Source organism: Lepidothrix coronata, unplaced genomic scaffold, assembly GCF_001604755.1.
Source record: "Lepidothrix coronata isolate B3197 unplaced genomic scaffold, Lepidothrix_coronata-1.0 Scaffold32, whole genome shotgun sequence".
NCBI lineage: Eukaryota > Metazoa > Chordata > Aves > Passeriformes > Pipridae > Lepidothrix > Lepidothrix coronata.
The window spans coordinates 5988546-6005873 of NW_016690212.1; the positions used below are offsets into that span (position 1 = coordinate 5988546).

At 40.0% G+C, this 17328-nt stretch overlaps 1 protein-coding gene across 2 annotated transcripts in view; it reads left to right on the plus strand.

Annotated features, from left to right (window-relative positions):
* The window catches only part of RELN (reelin), a 280189-nt gene that overhangs the window by 188347 nt on the left and 74514 nt on the right, over positions 1-17328 (plus strand). For both annotated transcript variants that reach the window (XM_017811391.1, XM_017811392.1), the window contains exons 21-24: positions 4503-4695; positions 7347-7459; positions 13994-14131; positions 14771-14957. In XM_017811391.1, the coding sequence (XP_017666880.1) occupies positions 4503-4695; positions 7347-7459; positions 13994-14131; positions 14771-14957 (631 nt within the window). The remainder of the gene's footprint in view (positions 1-4502; positions 4696-7346; positions 7460-13993; positions 14132-14770; positions 14958-17328) is intronic.

Below are 17328 nucleotides of genomic sequence, written 5' to 3' on the forward strand. Positions count from 1 at the left end.
CCCTTTAATGACATTGTTTTCCCTCTCTTCTTTTAAGACCAGCTTATCTTGAGGAGGAGGGTAGGTTATTTAAGATAGCAGAGGTTACTCTATTTTTCTCTTATGAATGTAAATCAGAATCAAAATAATAAACACTGAGCTAAATTCTCCCTCCCATTTATTGACTAAGATCTGTAGGGCTCAGGCACAGTAGAAATGTTGAACTTTCCATGCGTCAAAGAATCAAAGCCTTTGCAATATTTCCTTAGTATTTATATATAAGTATTTTTCATTATCACTGGAAGACAGGAACTCTATCCTTCACTGACCTTGTTTCTCTCAAGGGAAATTTTTAAACTTACACAAAGTCTCTACAAATGGTTGCTAGTTAAATTAATTATTGCTGGTTTTTCCCAGCTGTGAGTCCATTTGGTTCTCATTTTCTAACTCATGAGTTTCTATGAGCAGAGCATGCAGTAGCACTGACACCATCCTCTTGAGAAAAGTCTGACAACAGCTTTTTCATTAGTACAAGTATGGGAAATATGCTATAAATCATTTTACAGGGTGTCATCCCCAGGCCCATTTTCGCTGAATTGCCTTTGATTGTCTATTAGGCCTCCATTTCTGCTTCAGAATCAGTAAACCTGAAACATTTATCCTTAAAACTGGAGAAAACTGAGGAGAGAGATTTTATTTTTTTTTTAAGAGGCAGCTTGTTCTTTTCCATATCTGGCTTCATTTAAAATAGGAGAGGTTTGTTGATATACATGTGTTTTGAGCAAAGGTGATTTTTGAGTGCTTGTAATGGTCTATGTCCGGAACAGTCACTTTATTTGATCGTCATTGTCAACATTTGGTTTCAGATTGGATCTTGGACTTTAGTATAACAAGCATATTGGTTATACTGAAAGAACTCCAGAACCCCTTTAAAATGAAGTGTTTGATGATGTTAATGCATCACTTCCCCAAAATGCTCATATTCCGGCCAGGTTATATATACTTATATATATATATTCATCAGGACATGAATAAAATAGCCAAGCTGTTATAAGCAGATTTACCAAAATTAACCAAGCTGTTGGTTAATAAATGTCTTTAGTCAGATTATGACATTATGATTTAACTCAATGTATTGAAGAATAGAGTCCCACTGTCCCTGGAGAAGTTTGCGGGAAGACTGTAAACCTGCCACGTCATGAACTATCTTTATGTAGCGAGGTAATACAGTGGTCTTACATCAGCTTGATAGTTTACCTGTGTTTAACATGTTTTGTGGTTTCAGGTAATCAACTTAATTCTATTAATTAAGTTAATACATTTAGAAATTATTTAGGAAAGTAGGTATGATGTGATTTAAAAAGTCACAAATATTTCCTGACTTTGATGGAGGCAAAGCTCAGGCTGGTGCAAGCGTTTGGCCAACATGTCAATATTTTCGGTCAATGCAGCTTTATAAAACAAGCATCCGTGTGGCTTCTCAGTATTCCTAAAAGTACCGGCCTTGAAAATATGGTAACTCTGGGGATCTCAGAGAAGTTTGGAGCAATGCAGGTTGGCTGACATTGACTGTGATACCATTCCCAGAAGTACCAATTAGCTGGCAGTGCTTTGAGGGAGAGTGATTGTTCTGAGGGCACCTATGGGTATTGTGTTCCTGTGCCTCTGCAGGTCTAATTATATACGTGCCAGAAACCAACTCACAGCAACATATTTATACAAAAATGAAGCCTCTGCATTCTCGTTTCTGAAGATTTTTTTGTTAATTATTGTTACGCCAGGGACATTACTTCATCTTTTACAAAATCTGGAAATGTATTGCAGCTGTGTGGCTCCCAGAACAAAGAAAATATTTGGTATTCCAGGAGAAGAGCATACTCCTAACCATGTACATGAGAGATCTGGAGAGCAAAGAAGTGGCAAGTAGCGTGGAGCCCCTACCTTTAATGCTACTCATGTTCAGCTGAAGGCAATTGGTGATTGATAAAGGACTTTGTAAACCTATAATGTGATTTCCTCCCCTTAAAAGACCTTCTTATAGAGTATCACAGTTTGTCTTCATCTCAACACTAGCTTCCTTTTTTACATTTCTTTGATATCCATTTTAAAGAGCTGGTTTGACTTTTTAACCCTGTTTGCTTAGTATATTATGTACAATATCCAGTGGCTAAGTTATTAAATTAAAATGAATACTGAACTTAAAATGTTTTCATAATGACCTGAATGCCACCAGAAAGAAAAGATTAGAGTTTAAGGGGTTTTTCTCATTTTACACTAGTAATATTGAATAGAGGGAATTTTTCTGAAGACAAGGGAAAAATGTAACATTTAATTCTTTGCAACTATGCTGAGTACCAGTCCTTCACTTCTCTTCTGTTACTTTGGGAAGATAGCTTCTGGGCAGATGCTTCATCAAACTGCTTAGTTTCAACTCCTTTACTCTGTTCAGATGAGCTTTAGGTAACTGTTGTGTTGTGCCAGGGTTTATTGTGCAATGCCAAATCATTTTCCAGAGCATTGTTACATGTAACTTTCAGCTGATTACACTGCACACGGCTGACTGATACCTGAAGAGCCTGCTTGTATTGGCACAGATTTCCCAAGAGAGCTTCAGTAAAACTGTGTTTTCCCATATCAGCCATGAAATTTCACGCTGCTTTGTAGAAATTAAAACCATGTCAGACCAAATCAGCTTTAACTTTTAAATTTGTGGATCTTTGTCATTTTGAAAAGTACAAGGTAAAGTTTGGAAGAAAAATAAATTCAGGCATTATCCACACAAATTCTTCCGAGATGCATTCAGTTCTAACCATGAAGCCACAAACCATAGGTTGTCAGCTGGACCGCTGGTGAGTGTACATTATATCCTCTGCTCAACTTAAAATTATCCTTCCCATTGAGAAGAAAAAGACTGACAACATCAACTGAAAGAGCAAGCAGTTCAGACACAGTTTTCCAAGACATCTCACTGCCTGCCTGCTGGTCCAGTTGTGCATGACAGTGCCCTAGCAGTGAAGGGAGTGTCCATCCGCAGTCCGTTCAAGGTGCTGATCAACAAAGACGGGGTAGTTTCATATGGTGTCATGACTTGGATCATCCTTTAGGAAATTAAGTTACAGAGAGTAACATCAGAGAGTAGAAAGCAGCCTGCATCTCCACTTGTGCCAAGTAACAGCAATTTGATAATGACAAAACTAATGTCAGCTTTCAGCAATTTCTTCTAAAGCTTTAAGGCAGGATGCTGACATTCATGGCTTAAGTGCTTTCTCTGGAAAGGACTCTGTAGAAAATGGTGTGGGTCAGTGAATTAATTTAAAAGAGTGCTAAGTGACTCTGACTTATCCTCACACCCACTTCGTCATGACCTTGAATTTTACAGGAGTAGAAGCTAATATCTTCTATTGTACTGTATTTAAAGATTATGATTTCTTATTTAAGGAGATAAACTTTAGCTTATTCAGTCATAAGAGCAACTCTGAACTAGATTTTTCTCTTCATCACCACTGTTCTGAATTTAGCTTTTTCATTTTTCCATGATGATTTGCAGTGATTTTCTTTATAAAGAGCCAATCCCTATCCTAAATTGTTCACATTTAAGAATAGCCTTAGAAAATTTTGAAGCTTAAAGGACAACAGTACTTCTGAAGACACTAAGTAAACATCTCAAACTAAGGAGAGAGAGCCAATTTTCATTCTAAGTAAACTTTCCTTAAAATGCCCTGTTTTAAAGCCTAGTGTGCTGGATTCAAAGTTTAAGTTGTTGTAACTTCCTCCCTATACCTCTCTTGCACTTGGGTTTTGATTTGGGTTGTTCTTTTGAAAAGTGCATAGAAGAAAACCCTGCCTTTAAAATGAAATAACCTTGTAATTTCAGACTATATACTGTGTTACTGTATATGTGATAACTGGGTACCTTGTAACATGTACGTGTGTATGTGTATTCCAAACGTTACTATTGTTCTCCAATCCACTGGATAACATAAGTCTTATATCAGTACCTCCTACAGAAAAGAAGCTGAGGAATGAAGATATTAATTTTGAGACACAGACAAGTCGGGGAATGCATGGCATATAGGATCACTTGAAAATCAATGGAATGAAAAGTCTATGTAATAGGAATATTTTAAACTAGATGCGGTGTATCATTACTGTCCAGTATTGGAATGACATTACAGCTCTTACTGTGGCATGACCTTAGGCAATGGACAATCCTGGGGAATGAACTTTCTTTATGTTGTTTTTAACTTCTGTTGCTCTTTCTTGATCCTAACTTGATCCTTAATACAAAGAGCATATAGTAAGAACTAACAGAATAATTCAGTGTTTTGCATTCTGGGATACATCAAGGCCTTCCTGGTAATTTGCAGAAGTACCAACAGATTCTTCTGTGCCTGGTCTCATCCTATGTGCCGATCTACAAAGCAAAGGCGGAAGCATCACCATATTTAACCCAAATCCACTCATAATGTTCCTGTTTGAAATATTTTGGGGACAGATCCTGACTCTTTCCTTACATCTCTCAGTTTTACAGGAGACTCAAAGTTAGCTTCTAGCATGCGCTACGTGGAGACCCAGTCTATGCAAATTGGAGCTTCGTATATGATACAGTTCAACTTGGTGATGGGCTGCGGTGAGGCATTCACTCCTCATATGGACAACCAGGTGAAACTGGAGTACTCCACCAACCATGGCCTCACATGGCATCTTGTTCAGGAGGTGAGGCTGGCAGCGAGGACTTTGTCTTCCATAAACTCTGCATATACAAAGATCATCTGAAATAACACTTCTGGCATTGAACAGAGAAAGATGTTTTTTCCTTTATCACCTTTCAATAAAGAAATTCCGCTTGGAATCAGTCAAAATTACTATTAGAGGTATTTAAACTGTTCTTCATAATATTTGGAAGAAAAGTATCTGAAAGCCTGAAATACAAAATTGTGACAGAAATGGATCAAGGTTGAGAAAAGAGCTGGGGCACAGTTAGACAGAGCTACAGGGTAGTGGCTGAGATCTTTCCTGTGCTATTGCTTTGTTTTTCTGAGCAAAATGCATGTACTGTTTCCTGGAATTTAAATGGACAGAAATTCTTTCTGCCCTTGTGCGCAACCATTTCGTAAATGGAAGGCGCATTCCTTCAGGGGATTGTAATGTAGAGACTTTCATCTCCCATCCCTGGTTCAAACACAGTCCAGGGCCATAATGACCGGCTGTTTCCCCCACTCTGCTGGAAGTGCAAATAGCAGTGTTGGCTGCTATTTCCCTGTGTGGCTCAGCCCTGTCTCAGCACAAATGTGAGTAGCGAATTTGGCCATGCTTTGTGCTTTTGTTTCCCCTCTTAGATCAAAAGCTGGACTTTCCCTGGCCTCAGGGTGAACTAACCAAGGTCCTTTGGCTGCCTCTGAGCGGGTTCAGAGGGTGTCAGGGAACTTGTCCTAGCGTGTTTTCACTGCCTGCTCTCCAGGCTCACAGAAGGATTTGTATGTCACGTTCCACATCTTCTATGAGCTTTGCCCAGTTACCCTTAGCCATGTTGTATTTGGCACATTTACTTCGGTGGGCAGAATAGAGAAATGGCAGTAAATGAGTTTTTACACTTTGCAAATCTAAATCATGATTTCTTACCTTAAACTAAATTCAGAGGAAAGCTATAAATTCTGTATTTCAAATGCTGTTAGTGTCTTTTATACGTGGCATCACCATGGTGTCCAAGAATAACTCCTAGTGGTGGGTGTTTGGAGTTTGTGCTTGCCATCAATGGAAGATCAGTTGCCTTCAGATTTTAGTGCTCCTTTCCTCGCTGAATGGAGCTGAGTTCAGAGAGAAGAACTTGCAGCGAAATCGTTTTTCTCACACCACCCATGTTGCTGTGATAAAAGACTATTTGTAGTATATTTCAAGGACATAATCTGGCAAATAAACAAAACACTAATTAATTAAAATGTTTGAAAGTTTTGTTTGCTTCACAAGCACTGATCAGACCCTGTTTTGTAAGATCTTTTAGGGGAGATGAATCAATGAAAACTGTTTGAAAATTGCTGGAAAGGAAATTGAGCCTTTAGAAAATCTACTAAAAGGAAGCCCCAGCAAAACAGAATAAGGTCTCAGATCTTCATTTAATACTCTAAGATATTTGAGCAATAAACATCTCTGTAAAATAATATATTCTGCCCTTGATCATATTTAATATATAACTATTAGTGTATAATTTAACTATATAAATATTCTTAATTGCCATTACTGCTGTAGAGAATCACTGCTTTAATATTAGTTTCAGAGCAGTCAAAGTGGGCTACTTGCATAAGCAGGTGTCTGTCCCTAAGGCCCCCTTCTTACCTGATACCCTCATGGGGGTGAGCACAGCAGTGAACAGCAAAAAACTCTTGGGCATGTGGGGATGGTCAGGAGAAGCTGTGCTGTGGCAGTGAGTGGCAGAAGGAACTCTCTGAGTGGGTACCTAGAACAGGATCATGCAGGTTGGTAATAACTTTCAAGCACGTTATTAATACCTCATCAAAACCATAGCACAAAAGTTTTGGGTGCTATTCTGGCAATGTATATATAAATGAATGAACTACAGCAGAAAAAAATGAAGTAAATGAAGTAACGTGGGAAGGGCAATTCTAGAAAACAGTAAGAAGCTGGGATAATAGACTTCATTTATATTTAATATTAAAAAGATGTGATAATGATCATATTTTCTGAGTAGAAAAAAGAAAGTTTGGGGAACAGACCTCACTAGGAATCCGACTTAAATGCAGAAATAATCATAGAAGCGGGAAAGGGGAATTTACACCACTTGCTGTAGGTGTCAAAGGAAACACAGGCTGCAGAGCATGGGAAGAGCCTCTGGACACAACTCCAGTAGCTGCAGTTGAGTGCTCTGCTGTGGCTCTGTCTGTTCCTGCTCCCCCCTGCAGATGGAGAATGTGGGCACAGCCAGCATGCCCAGGCAAGGGCTCACAAATAGGTCTCCAAAATGACTGGTATAATGTTCTGGAGTCTGGAGGTCACTTTCATAGACTTATTCCGTAGTGGTCTTGTCGGCTTCCTTCATAGTCCATGCTAGATGCTGGGGTGAAAATAGTAAAAAAAAAATGGGCTACACACCCTCATGGAGGAAAGCGAAACATTACTAGTCACTAATGCTAAACTTTTTAAAGACTTGTATGGCTTTTTTCCATCCTTAATTGTACTACTGGTTGTCTGAGAAATTTCTCTGCATCATGCCAGGATTTTTCTGCTTCTGGGTCTTTCACTCCAACATCTGGGCCCAGACAAGCTCCTATTTCTGTTGAATATTTAACCTTTTTTTCTGCTCTCGATTATTCCCTAACATTAAATCTCGTTTTGAAATGTTTTACTTTAAGGAATGTCTTCCCAGTATGCCAAGCTGTCAGGAGTTTACATCAGCAAGTATTTACCACTCTAGTGAATTTACTCAGTGGAGGAGAATCACTGTTCTTTTACCACAGAAGACTTGGTGAGCATTTATTTCTTCTCTTTAAAATTTTTTTTAGGGTGTAGATAATTCATCTGCTTTTAAATTGCTATGACAAACAAGTTCTCTGTAGGTCATACTCAAGCCAGTAGGTGGGGTGCCAGAGCTGACCCAGTTGCAGGTATTTAACATAAAAATGCATTCCTTACATAATTAGAGAGTGAAATGTTGGGAAAGTCAACAGAAACTATTGTTTAGGATTGTTTTTAATACATACTCTGACTCTTCTAATAAAGTTCAGACCTTTTCAAAAATAGTGGTTCTTGTCTATAAATGCCCCATTGGAGGAAGGCTTTATTTGGATTGTTAGTTTTTATTTTGCACATTCCTTATTGTTTACATCTTCAGACCAAAGCCTTCTATAAACAATAACTAATGATTCATTTCTGGGAATTTTTTAACTTTTGTTTCTTTTTATAGCATGTCTTAAAAAATAACATTCTTTTCTGCAAAAAACAGCAACAGAAATTATGAGAAAGCCTTACACTAATCATCTTATTTTAATTAAACAACATTTGCCTGCCCTAAAATTTTTATTTTTTAACTACATGGTTTCTTTCATTGTTTATTTTAAAATCTTTATTATAATATACAAATAAAAAGTTGTCATAAATTCCAATAATCTTCAGGGCTTCCTTCATTTGAGAATTTAATTATTCCAATTAGAGTTACGTTTTACTTATGCTTGACCTGAATCCATCACAGCAATTGCAATGAGAGCTTGCTCAGATTAAGTTATCATTGTATTTCCCCATCCTTCATCATTATTTTTTGCACTCTCCACGGCCTCCACACAACCTATTTCCATCAGTCACACCACAACGATACCTTCTTTCAACACACTGGCCATTTTTACTGTACAGCCAATACTCAGAATTTCCTATTTACAGGCAAAATATCAAGGGCAAATATCAAATCCTTAAAACATATCAGATCAGATAATACCAAATAGCACAAGTAAGTCTATGATTAAGTGCTTTGTCGTTAGATTATAATGTGCTGAATCTTACATGCCATTATGTTCTACCAGCTGCAAAATCTGTGGTTCACATACGCACTTAGGAGTCAAAACAGTGTCTACAATTTTTCAGGTTACACTCTAAAGCAGGCTGTTATTCTTAAATTTATTTATAAGATATATATACTGTACTCAAAGTTATTATTATACATTCTGTATTTGATGGTAATATCAATGTTATGGGCCTTTTCTTCTTTAGGATCTACTCATTTTTCTCAGCATATGAGGTGACAGAAGCAAACAATTTATTTTTAATTTAGGAGACTATGGGGAGAAATCATGATGGAGTAATAGCTGGGTTCCTGTTTTATGCTGTGCACAAATCATAAATATTTCACACTCTTTGCACAATCTTTTATCTGAAGGGATTCCTGTCTTTTACCAGAGTTTTGTTTGTAATTAAGGTACAAATTACCACTGAACATTTCTTTGCTTTTCATAGAACACATTTTCTGTGTTGTGTTGTGCTATGGCTTTATTGGGATGAAGAGGAAGGTTGGCTGCATGTTCCTCACCGAAATCAATCCAGCACACCAGATGCACCTCAGCCACTTTCCCCTCTTTTTAACTCTCCTTTCCACTGGCAAGGAACAGGCTGAGGGCTCAGTAGTTCTTTTGGATTGAGACTGGGAGGGGATCTTTTATGCATTTTAAAAGCACGCTTACCAGCAGAGAGCAAGTTTCTGCCTTTCCAAAACCTGGGCATTCCTGTTGAACATTTGATGTGTGCCCTTCACTGCCAGCCCAGCCACACAGAGGGCATCCTACCAGGTGGCTGGTAGTAAACGTGCTCCACAGGGCTCTTCTTTGGGATGTCCTCCCTCCCTCCCCTATCCCTTTCCCACTTGTATTCCACTGCAAAAACCACCCATGGGCAAAATCTTAGTAATGGCCAGGAAGAACAGTGCAGAGGGGTAGAGCCAGGTTTGCTGCCTTCCCGAAACTGGGGTGAGAGCAAGGGTGCTTTGGAGAACTTCCTTTTGTCTCAACCCCTCAGGACAAAGGTTGCAACGTACACACCCTGCCCTGTGCTTACTGCACAGGGAAATAAACCACCTAAGCGAGGATTCAGGAATGACTAGTTAGCCTTGCTCTGGCCCTTGGTAGCCTTAATTGTCCTCACACCCCTGCTCAGCCCTGCTACAGTTGCTGGAGATTTTATCCCTTCATGCACAGCTCTTACCGAAGGTTTGCACCTTGGGTGCCTGGGTAGTGTCAGGCTGTGGCACTGTGCTGACGCAGCTGGAAAATTGTTCCTTAACAGCACCTATTTCTCTTGTAAAACTTTCTGGGTGTGCTGGTATTTCTGCACATCTGTAGATGTTCTGCATCTGTCAAGGATGATTTTGCAAGGTCCCTGTGTTATCTGAGATTTGGGATATTGGGAAATCTGTTGCAAGAGTGAGACTTGTATTGAAGAAATGAAATGTATGCACCTGCTTGCTGAAATTGTATTGTACTTGAACTGAACATTTCTAACACTGATGAAAATTAATTTCAGTTTTATGGGATGCATTTACATATGAACAGGCCTTAATGAGATACAAGCAGCTGTCAGTTGCTGACTTCATAAACAAATCAACACCTAATGACTGAATGAGAGCTTCAGGATAATTGGGTAAATGTAATTATGGTAACTCAGAAGGTAGCAAATATAATTTTATCAGCCACAAATTTGCATTAGATCATTAGGGCTTTTAATATCAGGAGGGAAGGCAATGATTTTATTTTAACTCACATATCTGAAAAATTTTATAACAGAAAGAACATCATTTCACTTGCAGTACTTCTGGGACATGATTTCCTTGTGCTTATGTGAAATGTCACACAGCAACAATGACTTTTATTCGACATCAACCTGACTTAGATATAATGTCGTCAGAAAGCCAGATTGCCTTCCAGTAGCATAAAAAAAAAAAAAAGGAAACAATATGAGGAACTAGGGAGGTTTATTTTACTTGCGCTGCACTTCCCATTTCAATAGATGTCCAAATGGTGATTGTCCAGAAAACCAGTATTTTATCACTGAGAATGCAGCTGACACTCATCTCCTTATTCTCTTTTCTTAATTAACATGGCTTTTTTAAAATTGTTAATTACCATTTTTAACAGCATAATCCTCTTAAGCTGTTGTTACCTTGAGGTGCAGAGCAGCCTTGGAAAGCTTTCAAAAACAGTGAGCAGGACTGGCTTTTCAGCAGCGTTGCTTTCACAATTGCCAATTCAGCCTAACACACATTATCCCTCACCCAGGGAGGAATCCGGATCTATGACAGCTCTCGCTGCCCGCAGCCCTGTGACGGTGGCATCGCTTCCCGCGGGACCCCTGGCAGCAGCTCGGGGACCACGGAATTCTCGCAGTGCAAAGCTGTCCCCAGGGGAGAGCTCGCTGTCTGCAGATAAAAATAACCCCTGCCCGCTGTGATGTGGCTCCCCGGGGACCATTCCCCATCGCCACACCTCCGTTTCGGCCACATGTTCATCTCCCGGCAGTAATGAGCCTCCTGCCTTCCTCCCCTCCCCTTAAATGGTAGAAACAAACCTCCTGCAATCGCTGCATTTATCTGGGGGAACTTCTAAGTCACAAGTGGAGCAGAGCACACCCTTGGCTTGACGTGCAGCCAACATCAGGAGTCTGAGGAGATACCCCAGCAGCGTGTGGCCCTGTGCTCTGCACCTGGCAGGGGCAGTCCCCTGCATCATAAATGGTACAGTGAGACTCTCCAGAGAAACCCTTTGGTCAGGTGAAACCCACACGAGCCCCAGAAGGGGCTGTGAGCTCTGATGTGAGCTCTGTGCCTCAGGGTGCAGGCTGAGCCCTGGGAACAGCCCCAAAGTGGAGCTGCACAGGGATTTTCTCAGTGGAGCCTCACGTGTGGTGCTCCACTGGGCACAGAGGTGTTCTCTGTCTTTACACAGGGCTGGGCTCTCCCCACTGTTTGTGTAGGTTGGGTGTGAGCTTTGTGCCCCAAAACCAGCCGTGGTGCAGCTGCAAAGCTGCCCTGAAGGGTCATTTGCACCTGGCAGCAGCCAGTGAGAGGCGGAATCAATGCCATCAATGCCACATCATGCAACACCAGGAGCTGTTTAGGGGACACCACCATTTGCTGGGCACCATGAAACTTCCATGGTGTGTAACACTGTAAATTTCTTCCACTTTGTTGTAAATAACTCTAGGGTGCAGGGTCTCACACCCCACCTCTACCCATACACCATCCCTGATGAAAGCCAGAGATGCCCAACCACAATACTCTCCCTTCTGTTACTTGGGAAAACAACATGACACAATTTTATTGTGCTGGGAGTTCATGGGTGTGTGTGTTTGCCTGCTCTAATACCATTCTTCTGTATCAGTATTGTTATTTTCCTCAGCACACATTAGAGTAAGCACCAGTTTTTACTGCTCTTTCCAGAGCCTAAAACCTCTGTCAGGGCTCTCTGTGGTGCCATTGAAACTCTGTAGTGAACATGAACCTCACCACTGAGGTGATGTGCTGACTTCAAAGCACTCAAAAAATAAACAGTAAATAATTGTGGTGAATATTGACTGTCCGTTGTGCCTACACAAGCCTAGGAAGCTCTTCGTGTGCAGATTACTGGCATTGTGCACTTTTAATGTATAATTCATAGCTCTTCTAATGTAACCCATCAATACATTATATCCTGAGGGATTATTTAATCAGCATATCTGCCCCTGCAGATTAACTCTGTGTGCTGTAAAAATGCTTACAGTATTTGTGATATCAAACAGATACTTAGAACAGACAACAAGGATCATTTCCATTAAAAATCAAGCCTTTGGGCACCTTCACTTGTTTTTTTAAAAGCAATTCAAAACTGGTATTTTAAAAATTTCTGCACGCATGTATTAAACTTCTAGTATGTGACTGAAAGGCCACCTGAATGGCTGACTGCTCTGCCCCAGTGTCCACTTCAGCCACCCAGGCCGGCTCTGTCTGTTTTTTTACTTCCATACATGCGAGCAGGTGGCTCGGCCACCTTTACAATATTCATTTTAATAAGCCTTATTCCACATAAATTATTGGGGGTGGGGAAAGGGATTTTTATGTTAAATTAGAGTAACAGCATTATATCCTGTGCTGTCAAAATGTAACCATATGGCTCAGAAACAAGCTAGAAAAGAAGCTTCGTATAGGAACCACCTGCTTCTCATCCTCAGCTCCCTCCAACCAGTCCTTGGCCAGACACAGGCCTTTCCCAATTCAAAATCTGATTTTATAATTTTCAGTCAGCCTTGCTTTCTCTGTCCTACCCTTGCACAGCTCTGATCCAGCCTCAGTGCCCATATTGCCCCCACCATGAACAATTTCTGATTTTCGTTTCATTTCATGTGCAATATATTTTTTTTAGTCTCATTCCAGCACAAGCGTCAAGTGGAGGGTGTCTGAAAAAACACCATCTGGGAGTGGCCACTAGCCAACATCTGTAACCTGTTGTATGTTCACAGTTTGGCAGGACAGCTTGGAAAGGCTTGATGATGACAAAAATTGTTGTTCTCATGATTCCGTTTCTTCTCCAGCCTTGGTTTTTAAGTGTGGTGGATGTCAGGCTGGGTTTGGCTAGCAGGAGTCACTCCCATGGAAAATTTCAGTGTCCCACTGGACAATCTTCTAGAGGGCCAACAACAGGAATTGTTTAATAGATAATGTTAGCTGACTTCACTATATTAAAGAAAAATAAGCTGTTAAAGATAAACTAACTAGAAAGGAGAAACTACAACAAGGTTTTTGCTTGAAGAATATTATAAATATCCAGAGTTTAGTTAGGCAAGAGATTTAATTCAGTGATTCCACACCACAAACCTTGGGTGTTACAGATTTTGAGTTATTGTGCAGGAACAAGCTATTTGCAGTGTGGAAAAAAATACAAGCTATGAAAGAGGATCTTTGTCAAAAACTGGCGATCTCGATGTCACCGGAGACATGTGAGCTAAATCTAATTTAGAATCATCCTGACAAAAAGAAATTTTCATATCCAAGAAAAAACAGTCAACTATTGTTGTATGGGGAAAAAAACGGGAGAAACACTTATACTCATGAGCTTTAATAATTTTTTTAATAATAAATATCAGAAGGAACCTGTTTACACAACTTCTGACCTGTTAACTATGACCAAAAATATAAAAACCAAAGTCATGCCCTAGATTCACCTTTCTAGTTTTGCACCCATCACAGAACGGGACTCAATAAAAATCCAGGAATACTCATTGTGAGGCTTACCTTAAAATAATGCTCAAAATCCCTGTAACGCTTATGTAGAAATGTCATCAATGACTGGAAAGTCCATTATATAGCCCTGTGCAGCAAGTGGCATTGTCTAGAAAGATAATTTACAAAGATCTGTCTTTGGTTGTGCCAGCCTTTGCAGCCTGGGCTGTGATTGTGATATCAACTTTATTTTTTTTAGTTACATTTTATCTTTTGTTTCCTACAGTTCTGTAAAGAGTCACAAAGTAAAGCATTGTTATTGCTTTTAAGGTCCAGTGCCACACGTTTCCGCTGGAGTCAGTGCTACTACACAGCCCAAGATGAGTGGGCCTTGGACAACATCTACATTGGACAGCAGTGTCCCAACATGTGCAGCGGGCACGGCTGGTGTGACCACGGTGTTTGCAGGTATAAATCCCTTGTCAGTCCCTCTTAACAATGGTCTCCTGATACTTCAGGTATCTTATTACTTTCCACAGTTTTCTTTTCTTGGCTGTTGTTCTTATTTTTAGATTAAACATTAAAAAGTAAAAGCACTATGGAGGGGTTAGACCATTCAAGCGACATTAACGGCCAGTTGCTCCACAACATCTGTCCAAGGACTCTTACCCTTGGCAGATCCAAGCATTGGAAGAGCTTTCAGTGGCACAGAGCTGCCCTGCTGCAGGTGTCCTGGTGGCCTCTCCAGCCCTTTGCACAAGAACCCCAGGGACAAGCTTAGTGCTGGAGCTGTTTTGCTGGGTCAGAAGGATGCCAGGGACCAGCTCAGCACTGCTAGGAAGCTGCTGTCAGAACGGGTGCAATACCAAGGGCACAGACTACTGCCTGCCAGCTTCAAACTTTCTGGACACCACAGGGATTTTTTTTTAGAAATAAAATACAAGGGGGATTTCCAGTTATTCTAGTTTGTTTCCATGTTCCAAAATTCCAGTCCAAGAATGATTTGTTATTTCACATCTAATTTTAAAAGGTCACTGCACCACCTTAACTAATTGTCAGTGTCAAATAAAGTCTTTAAAAGCTTGTTACGTTTACACTTCTTTCCAGGTGTGACTCAGGGTTTCGGGGTACTGAATGTCAGCCTGAAAATCCCCTTTCTTCAACCATCATGTCTGATTTTGAGAACCCAGACACCCTGAAGACAGAGTGGCAGGAGATTATTGGGGGAGAGATCGTCAAGCCTGAAGAAGGCTGTGGGGTCATCTCATCTGGCTCCTCGCTCTACTTCAACAAGGTACTAAAGAGGGATGGGAGACGGCAAAAGGCACATTCTGTAGGTTTGAGTGGAGCATGATGTGGTTGTATGGCAAAGAAAAAGGAGGTGGCAGAAAGCTGCACGCAGTATTAGAAGTGCATTAAACAGCACAGATGTGCTCTGCAGGTAAAGAACAAAACAGTCAAAAGAGATAGGGAAAGACACATGCATTATGTATTCAAGAAATACCAGCTGTAATGAAAGGAAGTAAATTACCAGTGTGCTGTACATTCATAATGTCTTAGTTGTATATTTTCTGTTTTAAGACTTAGTTCTCAGCATTCAACACCTCCCATTTGATTTGTCTGTACTGTTCTGGGTAAGAGATGGAGAAAGGTTGGCTTTCCATGGGACAGTCAGCTTAATTTGAGATCATAGGGCCAAAACTAGTGGAAAAAACCAACTCCTCCAGGATTTTAGATAGTGGTTAGCCTGTAGGAGCATACTTTTTTGCATAACTTGGATGCTTTGCAGACAAAAAATAATAGAACAGAAAAGAGATATAGGGAATTCTGCTAATTCATAGCAATTATAACTAAAATAAAAAGATATCTTTATTACCAGATGTAAGATTATGGGTTGTAATCACAGACTTATTTTTTTTATTGTTCTTCCTCGGGTCTAGCACTAGGGTTTGTTTTGTTCTTAATTGAAAGGAAGAGTATAAATGCAGCTATGTGCTTCTCTTTTAAAGGTTTGATCACACTGCCATTGCTGTCATGAGAGCCAGATTAGTCCCAGAAGAATAACCCAATATGCAATGCTGTGTAATTGTCTGTTGTTTACCTCATTACAAAAATCTAACCCATGAAATAATTTTCAGCACTCCTACATAGTCTCACATCCAACTCCCCTGGAAATACAGCTCTGCACTGAAAACTTTATAATAGACCAATCAGTATAACTAGCTAATTGTGATAATTGGATTTTTTTATATAATTGTCTTCTCTGTTAGATGTTTTTCCTTCTGGCTCAGTTCCTTATGCCAAGTTTCTCAAAAGTAGTTTGCTAAATTAGAATGAACCTGCTATGATCTTTCTTCTGATTTTTGCTAAGGAGGAGTGAAAAACTCATTTAGAAATTCTTGGCTTCTTTCTATTGATCTCTAAGGGTTAGGTTATCATTCATTTCTGGAGTAGTAGCAGTCTGTGTACCGTCAACAGAAGGTGGTTTATTTAATTTCTGTTTAGATCTTTTTCAAGGTGTCTAGTGACCATGCTGGTGTATAATAAAAAAATTATTTTTATAGTTGCCCAACATTTCTGTATTGTTTTGAGGAACTCATATTCACAGGCTCCATTTCTTTTCATTTGCTCAAACAGCCACTTTTTATTTGAATGTCTAATGTTTGCTGCCACAATCAATTACTGCTGCCAGAATTAATGTTGGCTGTGTTCTGATAACCCTCTGTTTTTGTTTTACAACTCATTTTAATCAATTGTGGGCGTGTTTACAGTACAAAGCTTTTTCAATTAGCCTCTGCAATTCCTCTGAGGTTTTATGCCACTTGTGCCCTTTCTTAATTAACCTGGTTCCGTGATTACCCCTTTGGCAAGCAAAGCTTCTCTGGGGTGTGTGGAAAACCCACTTGCAATAGTTTCATTGGGTACCCTCAGCCAGCCAGGCAACACCTGCCCATGGGGCAGCAAGGGTGTTTGCATCATTATTACCCATTACTGGTTTGACTTGATGATGATTATTTCAAATTACAGTGAGTCTCCAAACGAAGCTGTGAAAGTAAACTACCAAGAGATTATCAGTGTCACCTTGGCCAGCCATCTGAGGCTGCACTGGAAAGCTCAGGGCTGCACCCAAGACTGAGCTCATCTTCTTCTCATGGCACCATCCAGGAGGGATTCGCTCAGCTGGGAATAAACCAGCAAATAAACCAAGACAGCAGGCAACATTCAAAACCAAATCAGTATGACTGTATCTATATGAGCTTTTTGAGAGTCAAAGGATGCCTCACAGGTTTTAGTTGTCATCAGTGGTGCAGGCTAACTGAGCTTCAAATCCACATGTGTTCAGCTTCTGGAAATTAGTCTCATGGTGTGAGGTGGCCTTTTTGGTAGAGTCTGCAAATGAGCTATGGACCCAGGCTGTTACACCAGCAAAGCAAAACGTTCTGAGAAAGAAAGCACTATACATTTATCTGCTGGGTTTACCCTGAACTGGGTAGAAAGAGGTGGTTAGTCAAACAAGATTTAAATTCATCTATCATCCTTAAAAAACACAGATGGTATTTTAAATCTCAGCTCATAATCTTGTTCCTTGTGTTCGGCTAGATCACATTACTTGCTTGCCTCAAGTTTGTCTGGAAATTTACCATGAAGATCATAAATGTACAAGT